The sequence below is a fragment of the Rhinolophus sinicus genome, linkage group LG15 (genome assembly GCF_036562045.2).
Source record: "Rhinolophus sinicus isolate RSC01 linkage group LG15, ASM3656204v1, whole genome shotgun sequence".
In the NCBI taxonomy this organism is placed as follows: domain Eukaryota; kingdom Metazoa; phylum Chordata; class Mammalia; order Chiroptera; family Rhinolophidae; genus Rhinolophus; species Rhinolophus sinicus.
The window spans coordinates 2213814-2241517 of record NC_133764.1 but is presented as its reverse complement, the minus strand read 5'-3'; the positions used below and the strand labels follow the sequence as shown (position 1 = coordinate 2241517).

At 54.6% G+C, this 27704-nt stretch overlaps 1 protein-coding gene across 1 annotated transcript; it reads right to left on the bottom strand.

Annotated features, from left to right (window-relative positions):
- Positions 1–416: 416 nt before the first annotated feature.
- On the bottom strand, positions 417–27704 carry MAP2K3 (mitogen-activated protein kinase kinase 3). The gene is made up of 12 exons (XM_019715980.2): positions 27452–27704; positions 13290–13356; positions 12888–12936; positions 11711–11824; positions 11428–11547; positions 9832–9948; positions 8774–8825; positions 7280–7407; positions 6681–6758; positions 3018–3157; positions 1959–2004; positions 417–1374 (listed from the first exon to the last, which is right to left on the bottom strand). Exons 1-12 carry the CDS (start codon positions 27498–27500, stop codon positions 1291–1293), a joined length of 1044 nt encoding a protein of 347 aa, XP_019571539.2. The 5' UTR covers positions 27501–27704; the 3' UTR covers positions 417–1290.

Genomic DNA, 27704 nt, shown 5'->3' with positions numbered 1-27704 from the left:
CAATAACATAACACCCTCTATGAGGTGACAACATCAAGGCCCAGCAGTGCTCATCACTGTGCCTCTGGCAAAGCGCTCTTCGATGACAGGGAGACAGGCACCCACCAGTGGTTGGGCCTGTGTCCAGCACATGGCCTGGTGCCTCATCACGGTCCTATGGGAACATCGGTGTCCTCAGATGTGCAAGTGCAGGACCCTGGCAGGTCAGCAAGCCCCTGCTCCCCTGATCACACTGCCCTGGCCCTGTCCCAGGGAGAATGGGTCCTTCCAGGGGCCACAGACCTTCACCGAGATGTGGGGCTCGCCGCTGTCACACATAGTCTCACACAACCTTTTGACCCACTTTTGTTTTTAAAATCAAAACAGCAATCAGGTAACCGCCCCAACTCATCAGGGATAGGACCCAGGACAGGCAGTCCTTTCTTCAAAAAAATATATTTTCTTTTTTTTTTTTTTTTTTAAACAACACCAAAAGCAAATCCATAGCCCCTATCAAGCTGGTTCGCAAGAAGAGCACCTCTCCAAGGAGAGACCTTGGGCCCATCCTCCGAGACCCCAGCCTGAGCAGAGAGGGTGGGTCTCAGCCAGCTGGTCCCCTAGGGGGCGGCAGAAAAGTTACCAGCTCCAAACCATGCAAGAAAAACCAGCCAAACCCACAAAGCAAAAGAAACAAAAAAAAAAGAAGAGGAAAAACATTTTTTTAAAAAAGTGAACCACTACCCCTAGAAGTGGCAGGCAGAGGCTAGGTATCTTTGGTGCCCCTTAGAGGCCGTTTGCCTGGCTGAAGGCCGGGATGGCTCTGGCATCTCCCTCATAGTAGGCTCAGGGGGATTCATGTGGCTCATCCCTGTGTCCCCCCTACTGATGCCAGGACAGAGGTGTAGCCACCCTGGATCAAAGTGTGCAAAGTCCATTCAGTTGAGAGATAAAAAAATATACAACTTGGGTGGCATCCAGGGCTGGGCCAAGGCAGTGGCCTATGCATAGGCACCAGCTGCCTTCTCTGTGAGGGGCAGCAGCATCTGGCAGGGGCATCCGGGCCCCTCCAAGTCCAGGGCCTCCAGGGATGGAGACTTGGGGTCCTTGGAGTAGCATGACAGAGGCACTGGTGGGCCCCAAGTGGGCCTGGCAGGGGGCCCCGACAGTCTGGTTCTTTGGCATTTGGGAGCAGCCCCTTCAATTCCTCCTGGAATGCCCAAGGCCAGTGTGGCAGTAGCTTATGGGTGTGGGCAAGCACTGCCCTAGCAGAGGGGTGCTGGAGGGCTAGAGTGGGGTCCAAAGCCCTGCCCCCTATGAGTCCTCTCCCAGGATCTCCTTCACAAAAGCAGTGATGTCTGTCTTCTTTGTTTTGTGCAATGTGAAGAAAGGGTGCTCCTGGTGGGAAACAGGAGAAGGCATAAGGTGGAGGTGCCCCCACCCCCAAAACCAGTCCCACCCAGCCCATGTGCTCCTTCTGCCTGGCAAACTCCTACTCATTCCTCTAGGACCTCCGCCCCCAGGAGGCCCTCCTTGTCAGAGACATTGATGGCTTCCTCTTCAGACCTCCTGTAGGTGTCCTCCAGCCACACTAAACTCTCTTTTCCCCACATTGCAGGCCTCTCCCCATGATGGGCATTCCACTTGGAACGCCCTCTCCATCAGTGGATAAATCTTTAGTCATCCTTCCAAGCCCAGTTCAAATCACATCTCCTCTGTGAAGGCTCCCCTGATGCCTTTGGATAAAATGGTCAACCAGCCGACCCCACCCAATCCCTCTGCACCATCTGTCACAGCACTGCCTGTATGCCCCTCCACAGGGCCTGGCATGGAGGAGGAAGGAGGCAGCCAGCGTAGGCGTGAGCAAATGAGTGACGGAGTACCTGAATGAATGAATGCAGGAGCAAGCCAGAGGAGCTGTGTTCGCGGATGCAGCCCTCTCCCCAAAGAGCCTGCCCAGTGCTGCTCCCACCCACACTCACCATCAGCTCCAAGTAGCTCATGCGCTCCGCAGGGTTCTTCCTCAGGCTAGGAGAGAACAGGGCATGCTGGGGTCAGGCTGGCACAGAGGAGGCAAGTCCAGCTCCTCCAGGCTGACCAAGCCAGCTGGGCTTAACTCTGACAGCACTGCAAGGGGACATGTGTGTTCCTGGGGCTCAAGGAAAGAAGTGCTGGGACTGTTCTGGGGAGTTCCCAAGGGCGGGGTGGGATCTGCGGATGCGAACTATAGACTTGGACCAAGTTCTCTGCCTCTTGGGGTGATAGCCTTCTTGTCTCTACAACAATCTAGGAAATTTCCAATAACCCTAATAATAAAATGATACGGAAATGTTACCATTCACAATCGCATGCTGGTGCCCTTAATCAGGAGGGGAAATTCCTATCACAGGTCCTGGGAGAGGAAAGGCCCCAACTGTTTGCAAGGCTCATTTGTTTTCAGTCTTTTTATTCCCTAATAAAATAAAGGCTACAATTTTTCCTCTGAGTATCTCTTTACCCACAACCCACAGATGTTGACATTTTATGTTCTGTCTTTCACTTCTGAATATCTTGTAATTTTGTCAAATCTCTTTCATAACCCAAGAGTGAGTCAGAAGAATTTACTTTGAATTTCCATGTAGCTTTTTTCTCTTTAGTTTTGCACTTCTTGTTTTATTTCATTATGGGCAGGGAATGTGGCCTGTATGACTTTGCCTTTTTCCTTTTTCCATTTCCTATGTAACCTCAAACACAATTTTTATAAGGCTCCCACAGGCATTCTTTAATTTGGTACAAAGTTCTAAACATCAATAAAAGCAACTTTCTTTATGCAATTCAAATCCTACAAGCTTTTTGTTTTCTTTTTTGGTCTACCTGGTCTCTCCACATCTAGGACTGTATTAAAATCCCCATAAGGACCATAATTTGCCCTATTTTCCTTGTGCTCTATTTCTGCCTTATATATTTTGATGTTATATTGTTTGGGGGTTATTTGCTAAAAGAGAAGGGGACTGGGCCCTAGGAGGAGCTGGGATCTGGCCAGCGCAGGGCTGGAGACTCACCACTGTGCAGTGAAGTCCACAAACTCAGGGGAGAAACGGTCAGCTGGGAGCTGGGGGGACGGCTCCTCCACCACCTGCTTCAGCTGCTGGAACGGGGTCCCCCAGGACTCATAAGGAAACCGTAGAATGGCCATCTCGATCTGCAGTGGGGACAGTAGCACTGAATCAGATGTATCCACACTGCACCCAGAAGCAGGGCAGTTTCAGAACCTACCTGTCCTGGCTCAGTATTTGGAGCTGGGCTGAGAGGCAGGTTGGGGAGTTGACATGTGACATCAAACCAAAGATGAAAGCTAGGTGGACACAGCAGTTGGCTGCTCTGACCCAGTCAGCAGACTATAGCTCATAGAGCAGATCCTGTCCTGGGTTGTGACTGGTTTTATCAACCTCGGATTTTCAAACAATCTGAATTCCGAAAATTTTACATAAAAACCCAGGTTCCAGCTAATGTGGAAAAAATTAAGAGGAGCTGGCAGCCCTGGGCCACCTTCCCACAAGGTACCAGTCAGCAGAGGAACTCGGACAGGTAACAGCTTCACTGTTCACTCACTACAGGCCACTCCCCTCCCTAATGTCTCCATGATGTCTTAGTCTCTGCTGCCATTGATTTGGGTGGCTGTTATTACAGACGAGGCAAACAGGAAATGAAATGATGTCCATCTGCCCGTCTTTCCCCCAAGGCTGTAGAGGAATGTTGCACCGTGAGGCCCACATGTGATCGGCACCTTCACTCTGCAACAGCACGTTCCAGGCCCCCTCAGGAATTGAAGTTTGCAGCCCTTTCTCATCCATAGCCCCACTGCCCACCCACCGGCATCCTGTAAGGCCCATCTCTGACGTCTCCTCTCCAAGAAGCCTTCTCCTCTGCCCCATCACTGTTTCTCCGTGACCCCTGGACACGTGGCCACCATGCAGGCAACATTGGGGCCACCAGCCTTTGCACCCATGCCAGGCACCTAGCCCTGTGCCTTGCCTGCAGTGGGCTGGAAGTCATTTATGGAAAAAACTGGCTCGCTTACGACAAAATCAGAGTTCCGATTTTGACGGCCGAAATGAAAAAAAAACAGACAGGGCCCTGTCTGAAACAGCACAGAGGCTTCTCACTGACAGGGCATAATGACCATAATGAACAGACAATACCTCAGCTCAAACAAATGCTTCATGTTGGCAACTGGTGCCTGAACAGATCACTAATTATCGTGCTAAAAAAAGCCTTTGCATTAGGCTAAAGGCCCCTTTCAGCCAAGATATAAACACACCACACAGATGGAGCATGCGCACTGGGTGTGATTCTGCGTGTGTATTTTCACAGGACAAGCTCAGTCTGCTCTTTCCTAGAATTTTCTCTGATTCCAACAAGCAGAAGTGAGGATCCTGTATGGGCTGGCAGAGAAGGACCCAGAGGCCTACCAGAGTTTATAATCAGGAAAATGGAAACATGGCCAAACCCTCGACGTGGTAATCCATTTCCTGGTAATTTTTTCTAAAGAGCTCAAAAAATGGATAACAAAATAAAAACAGCCTCGAGGCACAGAGTTGCACGAGGTGGTTATTTGTAACAGTAAATACTGAGAAGCAATCTAAACACCCAGCGCCAAGGACCAGCCTGCGGTGACTGTGAGGTGTGTCCTCTGACACCACAGACAAGAGTTCACATGATCAGCACTCGGTCGACACTCATTATGGCTGAAAGCCTTCTCAAATATTATTCCCTGTCTATTCTGGTAAATGCCCTTTATGTTCCGTGGCTGTGGTCAAGTGACCGCAGAGAGCTACCCAGGGTGGGTTCAGCCAGGACAGGAGGGCGACCACCCACAGGGGCGAGCCTGGCACGCAATGTTTCACCAGTTGCTTACCCAGGATGACCAGCGATTTTAAATGCAAAGGGATAAAAAAGGAGCACGTGAAATGTCCCGAATTAGGAGACTGGCTGACTAAATAGTGGCAGATAGTTGTAAAGTCTTTGGAAGAGAGGGCTATCAGGGTTTATAGCAATCCAGAGAAATATGAATGATGTGAGACTAAGTGAAAACAGCAAAATAAAAACTATATATATATACATATGGTATTTATGTATAAACTAGATATGTATATATATTTACAGAGGCAAAACACCTAGAAGGAAATGCAGAGTGTTGGCAGTTGACATGGGAGAAGGGGCTGTGTATCTGGAGTGGAACAACCAGGGCGATTTTTGTCCCTTTTGTATTTTTATCCTCTGTATTTTTATATTGTGTCTCTGTTACTTTGTAACTTGTGGGGGGAACCGGGTCTGTTGTGTGATGGCAGCGAGTCTCCTACATGGCCACCACGGCTTCTCCTCTCTGCGTGCACTCACCAATGCCCCCATCCAGAGGTGGAGTCTATTTCCCCTTGAACCTGGCTGGCTTGTGACTTGTTTTGACCCACACAATGAGGCAGAGTGATGCTGTGCCAGTCCCCAGCCTAGCACTTAATAGCACTTCCCTCGTGATGGAAGCCACTCACCATGAAAGACTTCAACTTCCCTCCCCGCCTGCTATGACGCCCAGCGAGCAGCCAGCCCTAAGGAAGCCGTGTGCAAGCCCGTTTGTAAAGGCTTCTTGAATCTTCCAGCCCAGGCCAGCCCTGACTTCAGCTGTGACCCCACCCCTGACCCCGGCCAGAGCCAGGTGGAGTAGAAGACCCGCCCAGCTGAGTCCAGCCCAGACTGCAGAAACATGAGAAATGAACAGTTGTTGGTTCGAGTCACTAGGTCCAGAAGTGGATTGTTCTGCAGCATTTGGTAACTGAAATATATACCTAGCACACACTTTTCCAAGTTGCACCAGAGACAACAGGTGGTGACAACTTGTGGTGGGTCCGCAATAATGATGTACGGTGAGGTGCAAGGAAGGGAGGGTCAGAGGAGGGAAGCAAGCAGGGATGAGTGTGTGTGTGAGGTGTTTATGAGTGGGGTCTCTAACATCCAACCAGTTGTCTGTCACCTGTAAATATAGCAAGAACTTGGTCTTCTTATTTCTTAACTGAGGAGTTGGAAAACTTCTATCTGCAGGTATAGTATCTACCTTTCGACTGAGAATATTCCTTTCTGCTTCAAAAACAAAAAAATTTGAATTGGAAAGTGATGTGTCAGCAGTATTAAGGAAAATTGAAGGTATCACCCAGTTCCATGTCACTGACAAAATGATTGTGACCCTTTCCCAGTCACTGTAAAGAGACACAGCTTCTAAAGTTAGTGATACAGTGACGACAAAGATTACAATGATAATAACTTCAACATCAGTAAAAACGATTTTTAAAGATTTTTACCATTTTCCTTTTAAAGTTATTTTTATACCAGAGCCTCACTTAATTTGGGGTTGGCTGGGAAGTGGGAGTCGAGTCCTGGCCATGAGGTCCCTTAAGCACAATGAGCTCTGGGGAAAGTCCAACAGACAAGGAATCCTAAGCTGTTGAGAACTTTCATGAAGGGCACAGCAGCCCTCACACTAGGGAAGGGCTTACTGTCACATGCAGTGTGACATACCTTCGATATACTGTAATTGGGGATGGCACATTTTCTTCTCAGATTGTGAAACCAACACTTTCTTCTAGGGCCTGAACTATTTGATAGGCTCCCAAAAGCTCACTGACTGGATACCCCACCCGACTAGCCAGGCGGTACCAGGCCCCAGGCAGTACCATGGTGATGCCCAGGCTCCAGACGTCGGACTTGACATTGTAGCCCTTCTGGTTCAGCTCCGGGTTGATTCTCTCAGGCTGTAAGAGAGACCAGTGAGGCGTGAACACACCCTATGGGGAGGGGCCAGACCAGGGGCTACCCAAGCCCCCTCACCTAGGTCTTGCCTCCCCGACCTGAAACTGCAGGGTCAGTGCTCATTCTATCCCACCTTCTTATGGGACAGATGAGGAAACAGGCCAGCGAGGGCCAGGGTCACGTAGTGAAGGCCAAATCTGGCGGGGGGGTGGGGGTGGGTGGGAAAAGTACCTACAGGACACCAGGGACTGGGCGGGACCTGCACAGAACCCACAAGTCGCCTCCGCATGGGTGTCCATGAAACTTATCCAAATGAATACTTCAGGACACAGTTAATAATGGGTAAGAGGGGCTACTTGGGCAGCCCAGGTGGCAGGGGGCCCCTCTGTGGCAGGAAATGCAGGGTCTTGGGGAGGCCCCGTCCCTGATGGACAGAGGACATGACCTGATAGTCATTTCTCAGCACATCCTCTCCTGACCCTCAGCCGAGACCGAGGCCCTGGGGTGGCAGGGGACCACTCACGGCCATGTACGGCTTGCAGCCGGCATCCATCGTCTTGGCCACAGAATCCACCAAATAGCCGCTGATCCCGAAGTCACACATCTTCACATGGCCCTCCTTGTTGATGAGGACATTAGATGGCTTCACATCTGCCAGAGACAGAACACCCCTTTTCAGCTCTGGGAGCCCTGGCTGGAGGGCAGCAGGCTCCTCCTATACCGCAAGTGCCCAGGGAACAGATGAGGGACCGAGGCTCCAAGAGGTGGCAGTACAGTGAGGACATGCCCCAGCCACCAGTGGGGAAGGGAGTTGGGGTTCAGCTGCTTCGCAGGATGGCGTCTTGGCGCCATCATCAGCACTTTGGACAAGAGGTCCCGAGGGACCTCACGGCCAGGACTCGACTCCCACTTCCCAGTATGACCTCTTGCTCTGGGGCAGGGGCAGGGGATCACTGACAGGGTGAGGCCCGAAAACCACCCAAGTGTACACGCCGAGAAGTCGGCAGATTCAGCCAGGAAGCACAGGGCAGCAGCTAAAACACAGGAGGTGCGTCTGCAGGAAACGTGGAGCCCACCGCACGACTCCAGGTCACACAGAGCAGGCTGCAGGACACATAGCAGGGAATCTTCCAGCAAACGCACACACACAACACACACATGCCATGTGCTTTCCATGGGGACGTGCATAAGGACAGAAATGCACAGAAAAAGGACTGACAGGTTCGGTTCCATGCTGAACTGCCAACAGTGGAGAGCTGGGGGATGGCATGGCCACTGAGCGGCCAAAGGGGGCTTAATTTAATTAACGTTGTGAAAAAGCAATACGTTGGGGTAAGACAACCACTAGTAATGAAAAAGAAGAAACTACAACATACACAACCTGGGTGGATCAGAAACACTAGGCCAAGTAAAAGAGGCCAGACAGAGGGAACATGCGTGTGAGTCCATTTCTAGGAAGTTCAAGAACAAGAAAAAGCAATCTATGGTGGGAAAAATCAGACAAGGAACGTGAGGGAATGTGGGGTCAGGGACCGGCCAGGAAGGGCCAGGAAAACTTCCTGAGGTGAGGTGGGGAATGGAAACATACTGCATCTTGCCAGGAGCAGGAGTTACATGGGTATAAACTCTGAACAGATTCACCAAATAGTAACTACAGATCTTTGCGTTTCCCAATATGTAAATGATACATCCAAACAAAATGAGTCAGTCTTCCCAGGGCAAGAGTCCATCCAGTCCTTACTCCAAGTACCAGCAATCCTAAGGGGAGGTGGCTGGGGGGTAGGACTGGTTCTGGGGTGCAGGCCAAGGAAAATGGCTTGGCGAAGTAGAAAGTGGCCTAAATTGGGAAGCAGGCTCACCTGACCCCAGCAGGCAAATCCCTGCCTATCCCCCCTCTGAGCCTCAGCCGAGTCATCTTGTAAAAGGGGAGAGGTCCACCTGCCTCACAGGACAGAGCAAACCCACGCGTGTGAGCAGACTGTGGGCCTTGCCCTCATGGTTGGGGCCGGGCACTGACCTCTGTGGATCACGGACAGCTTGCTGTGCAGGTGCTCCAGCGCCCTCACGATCTGGCGTGTAGGACCGGGGGGAGCAGAGAAAACAGAATTGAGGTTACTTCCGGTCACATCAACAATGATAGAGCAATAAGACCCCCTCCCCCCACACAGCCGTCTGTGTCCATCTGTCTCCCTCTTCCACTTACATACCCAGCCCCCCATTAACCCAGGCTCCTGCCCGAATCCCAACACTCTCCCCAGTGGCCTGGCAACCTTGGTGCTGACACACCTGGCCTCCTGCTCACCTGAGTGAGCCAGGGTCTTGCGCCCAAGCCACTACCATGGAAATGATGTACCGGAGACCCCTGCAGAGTCCCTGGCCTGTGACCCCCCAGGGCACCATCACCACCCCCTACCAGGCTCTTGGGTAAAACCCAGCCCTTCTGCAACCTGCGTGGCTCCTCTCCCCTTGTCAGCAGAGACAGCGGACAACATGCTTGAGCTGTTCCCCTCAGGAAGACATGGTGGGAGAGCCTGGGCAATTACCCCCGAGATTCTGACTCAATACCTATGCATGGGTATGTTTGACATGGTCCCAGATGCAGTCAGGATTGAGGACCACCGGTGTATACATTTGGTTTGGCTGCTGGGATGCTTGAACCCAGGGCTGCTGCCCTCTAGCGATGTTCAAACTCAAAAGGCAAACATTTTGGATGCTAACCTTTCCAACTTAGCTTGTACCTCTTTGAGTTCCCTCAGGGACCTTTCAGCATGAGGAAGTTGTAAAACTCCCTTTTTAAAAGTGGTCTAGGAATCTCAGGTGTTGCACACAAAAGCCTAGAGACCCAAGAGCTGCCAAATCAGTGTGGTTCCAGGGGCCCCTGACTCCGATGTCTCCTCAGCAAGAAGGCTCTGGTACGGGGTAAAGAAGTTGAGCCCTGGGAGGGGACAGGAGCCCAGGTTTAGGGCCATACTGGGGCCCGGTTCTGCCCAAGATACTACCATCAGACTGGGCGTGGTGCCTGCTGAGGCCGCTGGCTATGTACCTGGAACTCCCGACCCCATGCAGGCCACTTACAGACACAGCAATCTCCCCCAGAATGTCCTCCGGAATTGTCATGTTCTTCTCAAGCACCTTCCGGTAGAACTTGTCCAGGGATGTGTCCATAAGCTCCATGCAGATCCACACATCTCCCTGTGGGTGGATGCCCAGAGGTCAGCCCATGCCCGCCTGAGGCAGCACCTGTGCCTGGGCAGCCTGCCCTGGTGCCAGCGCCAGCCAGGCCTCCGGCGGGCACATCTGCTCATTCTTCAACCCACAGAGATTTACTGAGCTCCCAGCTCCTCCCATCCTGCCTCCCAAAATCTCTCGACCTGCCCACTTCTCCACCTTCCAGGCTTGCCTACACTGCTAGGGCCACACACTAGCCTCCGCCAGCTCTGTCGTCTCTGGTTGCCCCTATCTGATCCCTAATTCTATGGCAATTTCCAGGGAGAAGTGATTAAAACACCTGGTTGTGTTCCTCCAATGGGGACTTTAGGGATCCGGCTGCAGCTCGGCTCCATGACCCAGCTCTGCAGCCTCCTCCAGCTTCAACCCTGATGGCCCCAACACACGTGGCTCATCCCTGCTCCGACCTTAATGGACGGTTCCTTCCTCTACCTGCAATGCCTTGCCTACCCCGTCCAGGCCCCCAGCAAGTTCCTGGGTGGCCTTCAGGACAGCTTTCTGGGAAAGCTTGGTGCAGCATCTCCTTGGGGTATCCACAGGCCCATGGGCCTCCCAGCTAGCTCTGACTCAGCATGCGGCAAGGCTTGGGTGTGGGCCTGTGCCCCCAGTGGCAAGGGGACAGATGGCGTGAACCTGGCATGCAGTGGGTGCTTAGCCAATCAGACAAGTGGATGATGAGGCACTGACCCACTGGTGGGTCTGTCACACCAGCAAGCTCAGGGACCCAGCAGGTGCTCAGAATGAGGCCAGGCAGGGGCAGCCCTGACCTCGCCCCTGAACTGTAGGTGGCAAATCACCATCGCAAACCCAGCACATCTAACCCAGGCTCCTGGTGTCCATTCACACCCCACACCAGCCCTTTACGCCTTCCAGCGGAAGCCCATCCGTGCACCCTCAGGCCACACCCCCTTGGTATCACTGAATTCTCTCCCAGCCAGTCATCTGGTTCTTCCATAGACCCAGAATCAAACCCTCACACACCTCCACGGCTGCACCTGCTCAGAGCCCCAACCTGCTAGCCAGGTCACTAGTAAGGCAGGTGGTCACACAACTTGGTGGAACACTCACTGAGTGCCAGCCCCTAGGCATATCATTTCACCTTCATGACAACCTTCTGAGGTGGGTACAATTACTGGCCTCATTTCATAGATGAGGAAACTGAGGCAGGAAGCTAAGGAGCCAGGCAGTCTGGCTCCTGGGCCTGAGCATTCAAGAGCCCTGCTTTATTGTTTCACAAGTGGGCAGGGCCTGTTTCATTCCTGTGCCCAGCACCTGGCACAGAAGGGCACTTAGCAAATGTCTCCTGGGGGCCCGGAAGGAGCCAGAGCAGGCTGCAGGCTAGATGGACGAGGGCAGGTGTGCAGACTGAAGGTGGGGTCAGGGCAGCTTGAGTCCCAGCCCCTAGCCCAGTACCCACCTCCCACCCTCCCTCTAAAGCCGCACCTCTCTGAAGAGGGCCCCATAGAAGGTGACGGTGTAGAAGCAGTCGACTGTGCGCATGTTGACATCCAAGTCCATGAGCAGACGCTTCTGCTCCTGCGAGTTCACGGTGGCCCGGATCCGCTGCAGGTGAGAGGCTGTAGTTAAGGAGCCACACAGCAGGGGGCGAGCAGGGCCGGGAGCTCTGAGGGGACTCACAGGCAGGCACAGACCCCACACCTCCTCCAGGCTGCCTCCCAGGTATCCCCTGGCCCAGGGATCCCTGTCAGGGTGGGACCCTGCTTACCTTAACAGCCATGATGGTGCCACTCTGGGCATGCCGCACCTTCTCCACCACCCCATAGGCTCCACGCCCCAGCTCCGAGATGGTCACTAGGTCATCAGCCTCTACCTCAAAGTTCTTGGGGGACAGAAAAGGGAGAGGGTTGGTGGCCAAAGGTCAGGAGGTAGCCCTAACACCTCAGTGGAGATAGCTGGGGCAGTGGAAAGAGAAGATGGCCAGTTAGTCAGATATGGGCTCAAATCCTGCACCAACATTAAATCCTGATGTGTGACCTGAGACAAGTCACTTAACCTCTCTGAGCCTCACCTTACCGTTTATAAAACAGGCACCAATATCCAAGGGCTGTTGTGAGGTATAAATAAGATGTCCCAGCAGGCACAGGGAGCTCAAGAGATGGATGCCTCTTCCTCTTGCCCCCCACCCCGACTGAGATGGGGAAACTGAATCATTCACTTACTGAGCACCTACTTTGTACAAGTCCCTGTTTAGGCACTGGGGACACAGAGAGAACAAGACAAAGGCCTTGCCCTCACAGTGAGCAGTGTGACCTTGGCCTACCTACTTTCTCTCTTGCCTTCTATTTCAGGAGGCAGACAAAAAGGAATACGCGAGCTGGACATCAAACAGTGATACGTGTCGGGGAGGAAAACTAAGCATGAGAGGGGCTGTCAGCCAAGGAGAGGCCTCCAGAGTGAGATCTCTGCCTGAAGCCCCTCAGCATGTCCAGTGAGTTAAATGCGGTCCCTGAGCCAGGATTCTCAGTCCCCGCTGCCCAAATTATCTGTAGGCTGTAGTTAAGGAGCCACACAGCAGGGGGCGAGCGGAGCCGGGAGGTACGTATGGAACACAGGTTCCCAGGCGTTGGCCCAAAGGGTAGGCCAGGAGTCTGCATGTTCCACACACTGTTCCCATGGCTGATATGGGCACAGGTGGTCAAACTCTGAAGTCAGGAAACTCACCAGGGACCCATGAGGCAGGCCACTGTCCCCATTCTAGATGGGAGGCCCAGGGTTACACAGCCAGCATCTGGGGAGCAAGGCTCCTCTCCAAAGCCCAGCTCTGTTCGACACCCACAGCTACCTCCCAGTGGCCCTACGGGGTCAGCTTGGCCTACTGTCAGATGAAGACACCAAGGCTCGGAAACGTGAAGGCCATGCCCCAGGCTGCAGCCAGCACATACCCTGTCTCCAATGGTGATGAAGGTCCGGGAGTCCAGGTTCCGGGGAGGGCTGCAGGGAGAAAGCAACCCTGTGAGCCTCAGAGAGAACCACACCCTGCCCGAGAGGAGCAAATCAGGCCGGCACAGGGACCAGAAGCAAGTCCCATCCCTGAGAGGCGGCACTCCTCAAGGCACCTCACCCAAGGCACTGAGCGTCTGCTGCGCCAGGCACAAGATGCCTGTCTTTCCCATCTCTGAGATGGGGCAAGAAGGGGCACAGAGCAAATGCACAATGCCTGAGCCCCTACGGCCACCCTACACCCGGCTCACAGGAGACACTGCCTGGGACACACTTCCTGCTGCTTGCTCCCCTCCAGGAAGCCTCTCTAGGCTGAGCCAGGGGAGAAACTGAGGCAGACTCACGTGGGGTTGGGCACGGGCGGCTTGGACATGCAGGAGATCCGTAAATCCTTCTTCTTCTTGGATTTTCCTAACAGGGAGAGACAGCGCGGTGTTTGTGAGACAGTAAGTTTCTATGAAGCTCCTCCAGTCGCTGGTGCTTTGTTCTGGCAGATGCCTTCCCCCAGTGTGGTGCTAGCCTTGCGGGGGCATCTGAGGCAGCAAAGCTCCTTTCAGGTCCCAGCTCTGCAGCCCACGCCTTCTCTGACCCTTGATTTTCCCGGCGCTCACTTTAGAACACAAACGCCCCCCTCAGGGGTGGCTGGGAGGCTTGAAGGTTACGCAGGCTGGGGAACCCCTGCCTGAAACCCCTGGGGTGCTCATGTCTCTTCCACTTCCCTAGTTCTTGCCTTTGCTGCTCCCTCCAAGGACATTTCAGGAAGCCGGCTCCCCTTTCAGGTCGCAGGGCTGGCTTGAGTCCCAAGGTAGGGGCCTCCCTCGCCCTCCCCTGGGATGCGTGAGGGACTTGGCCTCTCAGAGCCCCATTGTGGCTGAGCTCCATGCCTCTCAACCCAGCTACGTGTGGCCGGGCGCCAGCCCGCGGCCGGTGCTAAGTAAGACTCGGCATTGTGGAGCGCTGGACACAGCAAAGGGAGCTTTCACGGGGGCCACCCTTTGAAGAAGGCGCAGCATCACCTCACAGGTGGGAACGAAGGTTCGACTATATCAGGGAGCCATCGGTGAGGAGGGAGGCGGGCTTGAGTCTGTAGCCCCTGCTCCCAAGCATCCAGATGAGGGGCTCCATTTTCCAAAGAAGGGAAGTGACTTGCCCAGGTCACTGAGTATGTGAGTGGCAGTGCTGTGACTCAACCATGACTCCCCAAACCACCCACAGCAGAAACGGTGCCTCCCACCTTCCTGCTCCAGCAGGAGAGTCTGTACTGCCACCCGCTCCGCCCTCCCAGCCCACCCAACACTGCTACTGATAATGCACTCTGGCCACCAGGGAACTAAGAACCCCCCGAGGCTCTGCCGCCACCTGCCATGGGTGGGCAGGAAGCACTGGGAAACCCCAGCCCCAAAGCCACCTCTGAATCAGGTTCAAATCCAGCCTCTTCTAGGCCCCAGCATGTGGCCTCAGTGCGTCATCTGTGAAGCTGGCATGGGGGCCCCACACTCTCAGGCCCAGCAGCCAGGCTGCCTGACACCACTGTCAAGGGATGGGATGGGGTTGTAACTGCCACTGGGAAGACGAAGCCCAGGTCCAGCTGTCCTTGGAGCAGATGAACCTCCAGGAAACAGAGCAGCCCAGTGGGGATGGGTCCCAGTATCTGCAATGACGTGGGTGGGCAGAGCTCAGCAGACACCTGCAGCCTCTCCACAGAAGCCACCCCAGGGACCCCCCAGATGTCAGGCCAAAAGCATGGGCTCTCTGCCCCAAGTTCAAATCCTGCCTTTGCCCCATACAGACTGGGTAACCTCAGATAACTCCCCACGCCTCTCTGAGCCTCAGTATCCTCATCCACGCAACGGGGATAAAAACACCACCTGTTTGGTAGAGTTACTGAATAAAGCACTTAGAACAGCACTTGGCCTGCATCACAGCTACGGCACCTGTCCAGGGCCTGACCCAGAGGCTGCAGGAAACAACAGTTTCCACAAATAGTACTAATAGCAGCAGCAGCAGCAGCAGCTGTACTCACTGGGCACCCGCCATTGGCTTCCCTGGCACCAGGATAGACCAGTCACCTAATCCCAGCCTTGCATTTGAGGTGTCTTCACCCTACTTATGTGGCTGGTTGTCAGGGTCTGGGAGGGTCTCACTCCCAAGCCTTCATCCATCAAAGCAGCAGCCTGCAGGTCACACGCGTGGCCCTTTCCAACTATTCCAGATGCTCCACAACCTAAGGGAGAAGATCTTCACTTGACTTTACTTGGGGAAACTGAGGCTCAGAGGCGAAGCAGCCGCACAGCGAGTTAACATTCTGGCCCGGGAGGCAGGTGGGCCAGGCCAGCGGCTCACAGCGCCCCTCCTGCAGGGAGCTTCTCCTTGTGGCCAGAGGGACAGGCCTTCTACACTCCCCAATGGGAAGCACTGCGGTATCTCATGCTGACCCCAGGGGCCTCCCGGGCAGCACATTCTACACAGTAAGAAGAAAACAGAAAATCCAAGGCATCAGGGCCATCAATTCCCGAGGCCAGTTCTGTGCTGCCCTTGGGTCAGACTAGTTCAACACTGACCTCTGGGGTAGGGACACAGGCCCTGGGGAGGAGGCCACTGGTCAGGCCGGTGTTGCCAACCCTGCATTTGGCATGGGGCAGCCTGAGGAAGTCCAGCTTCGCAACCTGACTGAGACCTAGCACAGCACCCTCCTCTCTGCACTTCAGGTTCCAAATCTCCAAAACAGTTGCTTGGAGAAATGTGCACCTGCCCAACAAGGCGAGGTCTCATCCGCGAGGCACTCAGCACAGAGCCGGGCACACAGTAGGTGGTCCTATAACAGTAGAAATGGTCGCCATGGTTACTGTTAGCCTCTCCACACAGGTGAAAATTTCATCCTAAGTAGTAAGAATTATAGCTACCTTTTATTCCTGACTTGATACTTTTGTTGACTAGAAAGTAAACTATCTTAGGTTAAAAGTTAACAGCCCTTGGGGTTCTGCTGGGGCTCACAGCCACAGCCCTCCCACACTGCTCTTGGCCCCGCACCTTCCCCCCTCTAGCCTGCACACACGTCTCCTGCCCTGGGATTTGAGAATGTCATCAGATATGCTCCCCTTCACCAAGCCTCAGTTTCCCAATATGTCAAGGGAGCTTCCACACCTGTGGCGGGGCCAGGTGGGTGAGGACGATGTGAAGAGCCATGAGGCACTCAGTGAAGGTGGGTCCCACAGGCTGCTGAGAGCACATGGGCTGGGTGGGTGGGGGGGAGAGTGGTCCTGGCCTTCTCGCCCATCTGCCTGTCAAGGTCACCAGGCCTACGTCTGGAGGGACATGGCTCTGTGGAGCAGCCGTGCCAGCTGTGGGAGAGAGTGGGTGTGGCCACCATAGAGACAGCCCAGAAACAGGTCGCAGGCCGCCAGCTGCTACTGTGTGCCACAGACGTCAGCACTGGGCCCAGATGGCCAGGCAGCCCAGGGCTGCCCAGGTGCAGGCTCATTGTGGCGACCGTCACCACAACAAACAGGTTCACAGGCCACCACTGGCAAATCACAACAAGCCTGCCAGCCTAGGCTTGCAGGGCCCCCAGCGCAGGAGGGCACAGTGCCAGGCATCTGTGTGTCCTTGGCCTGCACAAGCCTCCCAGCAGTACCACAGGCAGGGAACAAGGCATTTAGCCACTGACCTGAGATACACAGACAGTAAAGAGAAGTGTCCTAGCCTTGGACACAAGTCCCACCACGGCGTCGGCCCTGCCTTCATCTCCTCCACTCACCGTTCTTTGAATAAGCCACCTTCTTTCCCACCTCAGGGCTTTTGCATGTTCTGTTCCCTCTGCCTAGAATGCTCTTCCTTGCAACTTTGTCCCAGCTGCTATATGATTCTCACCTTTCACCTGAGGTTGTCCTGATTTCTCCAGCTAAGCACCCTTCTTACCAGCTCTGCTCGTGTCCAGCTGGCTTTTCTCCTGTCACTTCTCACAAGTCACCATTCTGTAGTTACTATTTGAGAGGCAGCTGGCAAATGCTTATGAACACTGATTGGAGCCACGAATCCTGAGTTCAAATTACATCTCAGCCACTTCCTAGCTGTGTTGCCTCGGGCAAGTGACTTAACCACTCTGGGCATCATGGCCTCAACTGTGAAATGGGATAAGGAACCAACCTCCCAGGGTTATCAGGAACATCCAATGAGGTTATCAGTGTCATGCCTTACCAGTGCCTGACACATGGAAGATTAGACTTAGCCACCCGGAAACCCAAAGTACCCAAGATAACGCCAGGCGCTCAGCCGCAGATGGCCATTCTGTTAATAGTCTCAGCAGCACCATGAGGGAAGTGTTTTCTCGTGTCTGTTGTACCAAGGGGCTCAGAGAGGACAGACTTGATGGAGGTCACACAGTGAGTGTCTGGTAGGAAGCAGACAGAAGACAGGCCTATCTGGCTCCAATGACCAGACATCAACAGAAAGCCAAAGAGGGGACCTCCCTAACCCCTGCTGCTATCCCCGCCCGAGGGCCTCGGGGGGATTCTCAGTAGACTGGTCTGTGCCACTCTCTCTCAGGTCCATCGTGGGGGGGGGCGGGCAGGAGTGGGACGACCCCTCTCCACGGACCCTGCAGGCCCTACACTCACAAAGAGAGCCCCCCACTCCTCGTTGCATTCAGTCCTATCCCATAGTTTCCAATAACGAAAGCAATACCCCCAGTTTATTATTCTCACCCCCACTTTTGAGTATTGAGAGTGTTTCTCCGGGTTTCTGATTCCACCGGAGAAGTTCTGGGCCTGGAGTGTCTGTGCCCATCAGATACAGAAGCACATACTGCCATGGAGATGTGGGAGGCCAGGTGTCCAGAGGTTCCTCGCGCCCCTTCACAGCCCCTGCCCCACTAATCTGGTCACCTCTATCCTGTGGCGGTCCTTAGAGAGAGATCAACTAGGCCAACCCACTCCCACTGCACAGGTGTGTAAACTGAGGCCCCAAGAAGGGGAGGGGCAGGCTTTTAGGTAGGCAATAGACTCACCTGGATAGCTAATGTTTACTGGCTTTGAAAAGCCAAAGCCTGTACCCAGCATTTGACATTCATTGTCTCTGCTCACTAGCCCCACCGGCGTGAGGTGCTCAGAGCACCCAGTTCACAGAGAGGACCACTGAGGCTCAGAGCCATTAAACAGGAGCAGTGAGGACAGGCAATCAGGCTCACATGTGTCTGAGGCTCGAGTCCCTGACCCACGGTCTCTCCTCTCAGAGTTCCCTTTGGAGATTTCAGGGGCCGCTGCAATGAAGCATTGGCGGGAAGCAAGGACAGACCTATCTTCCCCAGGCATGGGGCGCCCTTTCCCAGAGGTCCTGGAAGAGGGGAAGGGCTCCCTTGTTTACTGAGTGCCTCTATGTGCCACACTTGGCACCTACCACAGGCACCATCTGTACCCTAGCCCACAAGTGAACAATCGGCTGGCCCGGGGGAGCGCTCAACTCCTTGGCACTGCCCTCTCTTCTCCCAGCTGTGTGCTGGCCAATCCCTGGGCTCCAAGGCCCTTGGCACCCCCTCCTTGCCCCTCCACCTCTCAAGCCTCTCTTATCTGCACAGCACGTGGGGAGGATTCCGTGCCTGCCCACCTTGCGGCAGCCACCCGTTCTGCAATGAGCAGACAGGGCCCTGCACGCCTCAGACTATGCTCCAACCACGGACATGTGATAATGTCTGAGGACATTCTGACTGTCACAACTTGGGGGGGTGCTACTGGCATCCAGTGGGTAGAGGCCAGAGATGCCACTCCACAATCCACAATGCACACCCAGCCCCCACAACCAAGAATAAATCCAGCCCCCCCAAAAACAGCTGGCCACAAAACAATGAACCAACAAAGTCTGTGTGTAACGTTTACACAGAATGCTAAGTGCTCTGAAGAGAAAGGGAGCAGGGCACTGGGACATCTCCAGAACCTCTGAGAGGTGGGCTAGCAAATTGCCCCATCCTGAGCTGCGATGACTTGGTGATGAGGAGGCAGCCATGGAAAGCTCTGGAGCAAAGACGGCCCAAGCACAAGGGATGAACGCATAGGCGGCTGGGCCAGGAGGAAGGGAGGGAAGGGGGAGAGGCTACAGTCAGCCAGTGGAGCACGGAGGGCAGCTCGGGGCTGCCCCCTTGGTGCTGGTGGCTGTGTGGGTTCACAGGGCCCCCCTCTGGAGGGTGACTCAGTACTATCCAAATGCCCCACTGACCCAGAAATCTCATCTCAAGGAACTCATCCCACAGACACAACTCCGGTAAGATAAAAAGAATACACAGCTACCAACATTTGGTGAGCACCTACTGTGTGCCAGACGTGTGCTAAACATTGACTCACATGCCATTTGATCCCTTCAGCAGCCCCAAGAGGCAGGGACACAGGGATCTCCATTTTACAGACGACGACACTTGAGGCCAAGGGTTTATAAAATCAAGAGCCTGGCACCTGGAGTGGCGAGGGTCCAGTGGGCCCCTCAGCAGGACGGCGGGGCAAGCACTCTCTCAGTGGTGACACGGAGTCAAGTCTCAGGCACATTAGGAGCAAGGGGAGGAGAGGAGAATTTGTGACAGAGAAAAAATGCCGGTCTCTTCATGCAGAGTCCAGGAGAAGCAAGACACTGCCTTTTTGTGTTACTTTGAGATGCCCAACCACATGCAGTGCCAGCTACTGAAATGGAAGTAATTTAAATAAAATAGTAAGAAAAGCCCTATTTAAACCCCACGTCCTGCTGTGGGGCTGGGACTCAGTGTCCCCCTCCATCTACAGCGGGCAGTCCGGCTCGCTGTCGTCCTTCCCAGGAGCTCCGAGCAGCAGAGCCTGCTCAGAACTGGATGGTGCCTCAGACACTGTCGAGGGAAAATACTGGGCCAGAGGCCTGGGACTCGCCTAGGGTCACACACCAGGGCAACAGCACAGCCAAGACTCAAACTCAGGCCCCAAACTCCTAGGCAGCGTTTCTCATGGGGCCACCAGATCCTGGCTCCTCTCACCTCGGCCTTGACTGAGGCATCCCCCAAGCCACTCTGGTAGAGGCCAACAGAAAATAAGTGAGGACAGACAGGCTTTGGCATCAGGATGCCCGAGCTACTGCGTGACCGTGGGCAAGCCACACCCTCTCTCTGAACAGTGGCCTTGACCTCCAGGAGAGAATGAGCACAGGCCAGGGCTTGGAAAGACAAAGCCAAGCTCCCAGGACAGACGTGTGTGAGCTCAGGTAAGTCACGCCCCCTACTCTAGGCCTGTGTACTCGTAAAACTCCGCGATGGAAACACACACATTGCTGTGTAACCATGAGAGGCTGAATGAGATCCTGCATATAAAATGCCTGGCACAAAATGGGTGTGTCAGAGCTACCCTGGCCCAAAGGCCCCCAGTTACTGAGGTGGATTCTCAGACAGGAGGGTGGGACTCCAGCGGGCAGGATGAGCCCCCAGTCAGCAGGGTGAACCCCCATATGTCAGGGTGAGCCCCCAAAGGGCCAGGTGGGTTCCCAGACTGTGGAACCCAAGTTCCAGGCTTCAAGAGGCTATGGCTGGAGAGGCTGTTCCCTGAGTGACCGCAACCTTCCCAGAGCCTCAGGGAAACGGGCCCTCCTAGTGGGCGGGCTCGTGGGATGAGTCCCCAGAGGTCTCCATGTGGGGCCAGTGTGAGATCACCCAGGCCACCCCAGGCCACCGGGGAACACTGATGGGCCCACGCTCCTGCTCAGGGGAAAATGTTCGTGGAAACACCTTTCTTTAAAAATGCTATTCTTGCTTTTATTATCATCAGTATCAATGCAAAATCTGACAATACATGGGGTCGATGGGGGAGAAATACCTAAAAATTTATTCTTGGTGGTAAAAACACTAATATGTAGCACAGGTTCAAATTCAGCACTGATTGGGCACCTATGGTGTCCCTGGACTTGACAGGTCTCGTTGCTTCTCACCCTCAGCAGCGGCCTGAGAGGCGGGTATTTTTACTCCTTTGGGTCACATGAGAACTTGGGTCATGTGAGACTCAAGAGATCACAAAGGGAGCTGGGGCAGAGCTGGGCCTAGAACCAGCGCCTTCCACCTGGAAGTCCTCCAGACCCACCCATCAAGGGTTCAACGGCACCATCCTAGGGTCTGCCCCAAGCAACCTGGGGTGGGCAAGCTATGCCGGTAGCAGGAGGGCCCGGGGTTGACCAGAAGGCCAAGTCACAGATACACAGAAGGACAAACAGGGCAGGGAACATTCTCCAGCCCCTACACCCAGAGCAGTCTTGGGCAGGCCTCCTGACCAGGCCTCAGCAGCCACTGACCACCAACACCAACAAAGCACCTACTTACTGGGTGTACAACAATGCTCCGTAGCTCCCTATTTACTTCCTAATTGTGCCCAGACACCTGCACTGAATTCCAAGGCCCCTCTCTTGTCACCACACCCACTGGCTCATGCAATCCTTAGGACAAACCTTTGAAGCTGGAGTCATTAGCACAGTGATGCGGATGCAGAAAGTCAGGGCCGTCAGTACACCTGCACAGGCCGAGCACTGCACAATTTGGGCCCAGCAATTTAAGATTCACCTAAAGCAACAACAACAACAGCTGCAAACACTCACATATACAAACTCTGAGCCAGCCCCCATACTTAGCACTTCCATATATTAACCCATTGAATCCTCATAACAACCCTGCAATTTAAGTTCTGGTATCATCCCCATAATGCGGATGAGGAAACTGAGGCCACACAGCTCATGAGTGGAGGAGGCAGGCCTGAATCCAGCAGGCTGGCTCTAGCCTCCCCACCACCACATACCAGTGCTAGCCCCATGGACCATGGTGTAGACACTGGGCCGGGAATTCTGCAGGACAGTGAGCTTAAATATACCACATGTAAGCTAGAGTTCAATTTAAAAAAACAATGAGGGAGCATTTGCGATCTTACTCCCTGACATATGTCATCATTTTGGCTCAAATAAACTCTCATAAAAATTCTCAAAAAAGGAATTTAAAAATAAAATGAAATATTTAAATAAAATAAATAGACAAATAATAAAGAAATGATTACTATAAAAAGTCAGGACAGTTGTTAGGAAGATGCAATTCCAGCGGGGACTCCAGGGGTATAATAATGTTTAAGTTCTTTAGCTGGGTATTGGGTACACAGGATTCATTGTATTTTTATTCTTTAAAATATAGAGGTGCATTCTATATATTCTTTTGGTGTCTGAGATACATTTACAATTAAAAAATTAAAAAAGAATAGAAGGCTCCACTTGCTGGGGGGCTGGGCCAGGAGGGATCCACACAGCGGGTCCAGGCCCAGCCCAGACAGGGCAGGAGGGTGGGTACGGAGCCGTCGGGGCAGGGCAGCAGCCGGGAGAGGGGAGAGAAGCTAGGGCAGCCCCTGGAATGCCTGCCCAATCATGATGCCCCAGAAAGAGACACTCAGGGCAGGAGGGGGGTGACAGCGACCTGTGCCAGGACTGGGGGGAGGGGGACGAAAGCTGCTTCAGGGTGAGTCTCGTCACCCTCTCTGGAGTCGGATTCAGTCCCAAACTTGGTGTCTGGGAGCTACAGAGGGGCCTACAAGGTTGCCACTGCCACTGCTGGTGGAGGCATCGACAGAAGTAGCTGGGCAAGCCAGCCTGACTTATGTGGGCAGTGCCAAGAGGCACAAACCTGACCTGCCGGAGCTCGGCAGGCCAATCTCATCACCCTATCCGTCTGGGATGGGGCTCAGTGTGGCATCCCCCATGCTGCTCCCCGGGGTTCTTTCTCTGGGACCAAATGGTGACAAGGCACCCCTCCTGAATCTGCCCATGGTTGCTAAGGCATCCCTCAGATCTACCCTGCGGTCCACTGCACACCTGGCCTTGGGTCTCTACTCTCAGGACCACTATTCCCAAGGCCTCCTGTTTCCCAGGTGGAGCTCTCTGAGAGTCAGGGCACTTCTCTCAGCCCTGTATTCCTGCAGCCAGTACCACGCCTGACACTAACGAAGTTCTACCAATTGAGGTCCTGGCCCGAGAGGCTCCCATCCTCCTGATTCCCCATCCCACACCTCCCCATGCTTTGGGGAGGCAGACCTGTAGCACCCAGCTCTCTCTGTTCCCCATGGGTCCTCCCCAGGAAGGCTCAAGAGGCAATGGGAGCCCCCAGCTCCAGCTTGTAGACCAGTGGGGAAAGAGGCTGGTACATTCTGGCTGGCATTAGAGGACCCTGCAACCAGAGAATCCTCATGTCACAGAGCTTCCAAGTCCATCATCAGAGGTCCTGGTCCAGTTTATTCATCCTCCAATAAACAACGGCCATAACCATAACAGTAAGAAAATAATAACAGATGTCATTCGTTTGACAAACACTATCTCCAATCTTTACGAACACCCTGCAAGGGAGGGGTGTTTACACCCACTTTACAGAAGAGGAGACTGAGGGTCAGAGAGGGCATGTGAGAAAGTTGGTAAGCAGTGGAGCGAGTGAGAATTCCAATGCTGGCCCATCCACCCTGCAAGCTCAGGTTCTGCCAGACTCTTTGTATGCAGGGGACAACCTTGCTGTGCCCAGTATCTGACCCCTAGCAACAGTGGAATGAGTTTATCTGCATTCATCCTTGTGGCTGCCAGCAAGACTGGCAGGTGGGGTCCCCACCCCCATTCTGCAGGTAAGGAAACCAAGGCCCCTCATCCAAAAAGTAGGCCATGCCCAGGGGACTGAAATCATTGACAGAGTGCAGTGATTGTATCGTGCACGACTTGTCCCACGTCACACAGCAAAAGGGGCTGAGCTGGAATTTGACTACAGTCTTCTCCTCTCCCTACCCGTCTTCCCAGCTCAGGCGAACCCTGTACCACCTCTGCCCCTCGGTCTCCAGAGCCCCCAGCAGCGCGTCTGAACCTGAGGAGCCCCTGGGCCAAGAGCAGTGAACAGCCGCCACCAACTGTTCCTGCTCTGTGAGCAAGAGGAAGCAGGGCCGTTGCCTAACAGAGGAAGTTCCTGGGTGGGGCGGACATGGGGCCAAGAGGGCCTGCCCGGGGGTCCCAGCCTGGTCCGAGGTCCAGGAAGGCAGTCACCCCCAGTGCCCAGCTCAGAGCCGGATGCCAACCTGCGAGGCTGGGGCTCACAGCCCCTTCTCACCCACCAGCCGGCAGGCCATCACCCCTTTAAGCAGCCAGCCGGCTGGCATGCCCAGCGGGTGACTCAGCGCCCAGTGCCGGCTGACTCACCCACCGGAAGCCTCCTGCTGTCCTGGCTCTCGCCCCACACAGACAACTGAGAACTTTGATCCCTTCAGGCCCCGAGCCACAGGCTGGCTGATAATTTCCTGTGCGTCATGCCAGGGGTGGGGGAAGTCCCCAAGGTGGCACCCTCCAGTCTTTCCAACAGCTGGGAAGGGACAGGACTTGTGGGAGGGGGGATGAAGGCAGGGCATCGGCCATGGCCAGCAGGACCAGCACAGACAGTGCTTCTTGCAGCCTTAGTGTCCCATCGGGCAGCTGGGAGCAGCACGAAGATCAACCATAGGTGCCCGCATGGGCAGCACTCAGGTGCAGTGGGGCAGTGACAGGACATGTGTGGCGCCCCCAAGGACAAATGTGCTTTGAAGCAGCAGACCCAGACCATGCTAACCAAACGTGCCTCTGCCCACTGGCCTCAGTGCCAGCTGCCCTTGGCTTCTGACCCCAGCCAAAGATGGCACGTGGGCAATAAGGCCAGGAAAAGCCAGCAGGGCTGCGGGGCCTGGGGCCTCCAGCACTCACGGAAAACTCCCTTGGCCAGAGGTACGGAGGATGAGGCAGGGCACCCACTGCAAGGCAGGAAGTTCAAAGGTAAAGTTCCCTTAAGGTCAAGTGCCAAGCACGACTTTCTTTGTTCAAATTCCTCTGAGGAGCCAGAGAGGACCAGCACACTGGGGCCCTGTGCCCAGGACGGGGAGGGCGCAGGTGAGCATCTAGTTCTGTGGACTCAGTCCAGCCACCCCCCAAGTCTGACTTCCGTTTCTGCCATCAGTCAAATGGGTGGGACTGCAGTGAATATGAAATGTGCCAACTGTAAAGGGCTGGGCATGCAAGAGGCACCACCTCTGGCTTAGTCTGTCCTCCAGGTTGGGCATGGACTGGAGGAGACCGTGACCGGACACAGGTGTAATGGGGTGGGGGGAGTGCGCCACAGCTGAGCTCAAGCACCCGGCGCAGGAATAGCGGAGCACTAGGGAGGCCTTTGGAGACACACAGTCCTGGGGGGCACCCTAGCTCCATCTGTCACAGCGGTGTGTCCTCAGGCAAAGCACGGACCTCCTCTGAGTCTCAGTTTCCTTGTCTGTAAATAGGGCTGTGATAAATAAAAAAGGTCATGGCACATGAAGGAAAGCTTGATAAGCGGCAGCTTTTGCGATGTTTGGTGAGAGGGCATTGTGGATCCCTTACCACATCCTTTCACAGACCCCAAAGAGGCTGAGAGGGTCCCTGGGCCTTGGGGAGACCCCTGACCCTCCATCCAACCCACCCAGCATCAACTGTTCCCTGTACTCACAAACAGGAAATTCAACCTGCTCCTTTCTCTGCAGAGAGGCTCAGGGAGGGTAATGCCAGGATCCAAGTCACAAAGGGGGATCAAGCAGTGTCTCCCCAAAGTGCTTTTCCCTTTACACCCATGCCCCCTCTCCCTTCTCAACCCTGCAACTTTACCTTTTGTATTGATGATGCATTACCTACTTGGAAGAACTGACGAAAGGGCCTTCAACAACAAACACTGCTTCCAACCTCTTCCTTCCGCCCATGGAAACACAGTGTCCCAGAGAGACTGAGGGATCTGCCCTAAGTCCCACTACAAACCAAGGCGAGCCTAGACCCTGAGCTGGAGAAGAGAAGTGTCTGATTTCCCAGTTCTCTAGAGTAGAGAAGCTTATGGTTTCCTGGTTGCCAAGCTCGACAAGGTCTGTGCAGTACAAGTCCCTCCACAGTCACCTCCCCATCTCCAGTGCCATTTGTTGGGCAATGGTCAGGGATCCGACCTCCCACTTATGTAAGACGCAATTACGCTGCCCACCGGCGGTTGGGCTCTGGCTCACAGCCACCACAGCCCCTCCCCAGGACCCCATGTACCCTCCCACTGTCCAGGCCCCTCCAGAGAAAAAGAGGCAGGGACAACCTCTAATTAGGGACCCACTAAGTGCAAGCTGTTACCTTTCTCCCCCCACCACCCCAACTCTGCAGCTGCAACCCAAGCAGAGGCAAGGCCTTGACTCCACAAGGCTGAGCGCTTTCCAGACTAAAAAACAAAAAGGTAACGATAACAGGACTGCACTGCTTAGTCCCTTCCTAAGCATCTACTATGCATGAGGCGCCATACTGAGGTCTTCATCTCATCACCCACGCTTGCTTAAAACTCTAGTATTCACCATTTCACATCATATTCCAGAGTCCAAAGAAGGTAGGTGCAATTACTCCCATTTTACAGATAAGGAAACTGAGGCCCAGTTACACTCCTGCTGCTGGGGTGAGGCAGCCTATTCATTACAGCTATGTCCGGTTTGGAAGTCTCTCACACAGCCCAGCCTGCTGAGACACCAACATGCCAAAAACATCCTTTCCTCTTCCTGAAAAAAAATCCCCCTTCCACCCTCCAAGTCTCATCCCCCCGCCCCCTCCGCATGACAAATTCTGCTGCCACCGCAGCCGCCACCTCATAAAAATTTCCAGGAAGGCTGGCTACTTGGAGAACACAAGAGCAAGCCCATTGCACAGCTAGCACCGTGAACTGGCAGCTGGCCCAGGACCCACAGACAGCCAGGACAGGCCTGGTAGCAATCAACTCTGGAGACACTGGGGCGCAAGGGAGGGTGAGCTCCCCAAGTGCAGAGAGAAGCATGCAAGTCCTGACAAGGAGGAGCCCATGGAGAGGGCTGTGTGTTAGGGTAGGGTGGGAGATCAAGAACGGTTTCCAGGGGACAGGGCTGCAGGACAGGATGCGGGATGGCCAGGGATGGGGCAATGTGGGGCCTACAAGGATGGCGAGAGTTTGGGGAGAAGAAGACAGGGAGTTCTGAGCTGGAGTGTAGCCAGGGCAACCCACGGAGGGGGCGGAAGGTTACAGTGAGATCCCCGGCAGGGAAGCACCGCTGGGGTCCAAATGGGGAGTCAGTCAAATCCCAGCCTGGATACAGCCCTGGGACCCAGGAGTGGAAGGGTGCAGGATCAGAGTGAATCCCACCTGGGTCCAGCTAAGGAGCCCAGATTGGGCGAGTTCCTGTCCAGGGTGCAGTTCAGGCCTAAACGACAAGGTCAGAGTGAGGTTCTCGACCTGGAGCGGGGTGATCAGAACGAGATTCTAGTCTGAGTTCAGGCCTGGGTGCAGTCCTAAAGCGGGGGTCCAGGTGAGGTCCTAGGCTGCGACCCAGATCCGAGTAGGGAGGGGTTGTGGGCCGGGATGCTGCCTGGCTCCGGGACCGGCTGGGGTGGGATCACACAGAGGTCGCAGTTCGCAGCCTGGGCCCGGATTGGGCGCGGGGGTCAAGCCGCGGTCCCGACTGGCCGTTCCTACCTTTGGACTGGGGTATGCCGGCAGGCTGGCTCGGGGCGGGCGACTCCATGGTGCAGGCGGGTCCGGGGTCGACGGCAGAGACTAATCTAGAGGGCAGCGGGCTCGACCCGGGCGGAGAGCGCTCATGGCTGCGGGCAGGGGGCCCGGGCGCGGCGGAGGAGCAGGAGCGGGTGGAGTAGTGGCAGCAGCGACAAGGACGCGTCCACGACGGGCGGCGCCGGAGCCAGACTAGGCAGCGCCGCGGGGGCCCGGG

Excerpts from the sequence above, each read along its gene's own strand:
- MAP2K3 (XM_019715980.2), bottom strand. The coding sequence starts at position 27,500 with ATGGAGTCGCCCGCCCCGAGCCAGCCTGCCGGCATACCCCAGTCCAAA. Across the intron at positions 11,825-12,887 it reads TCATCACCATTGGAGACAGG|AACTTTGAGGTAGAGGCTGA; the intron begins GTATGTGCTGGC and ends CTGTCCCCCAAG. Across the intron at positions 11,548-11,710 it reads GCACCATCATGGCTGTTAAG|CGGATCCGGGCCACCGTGAA; the intron begins GTAAGCAGGGTC and ends TCTCACCTGCAG.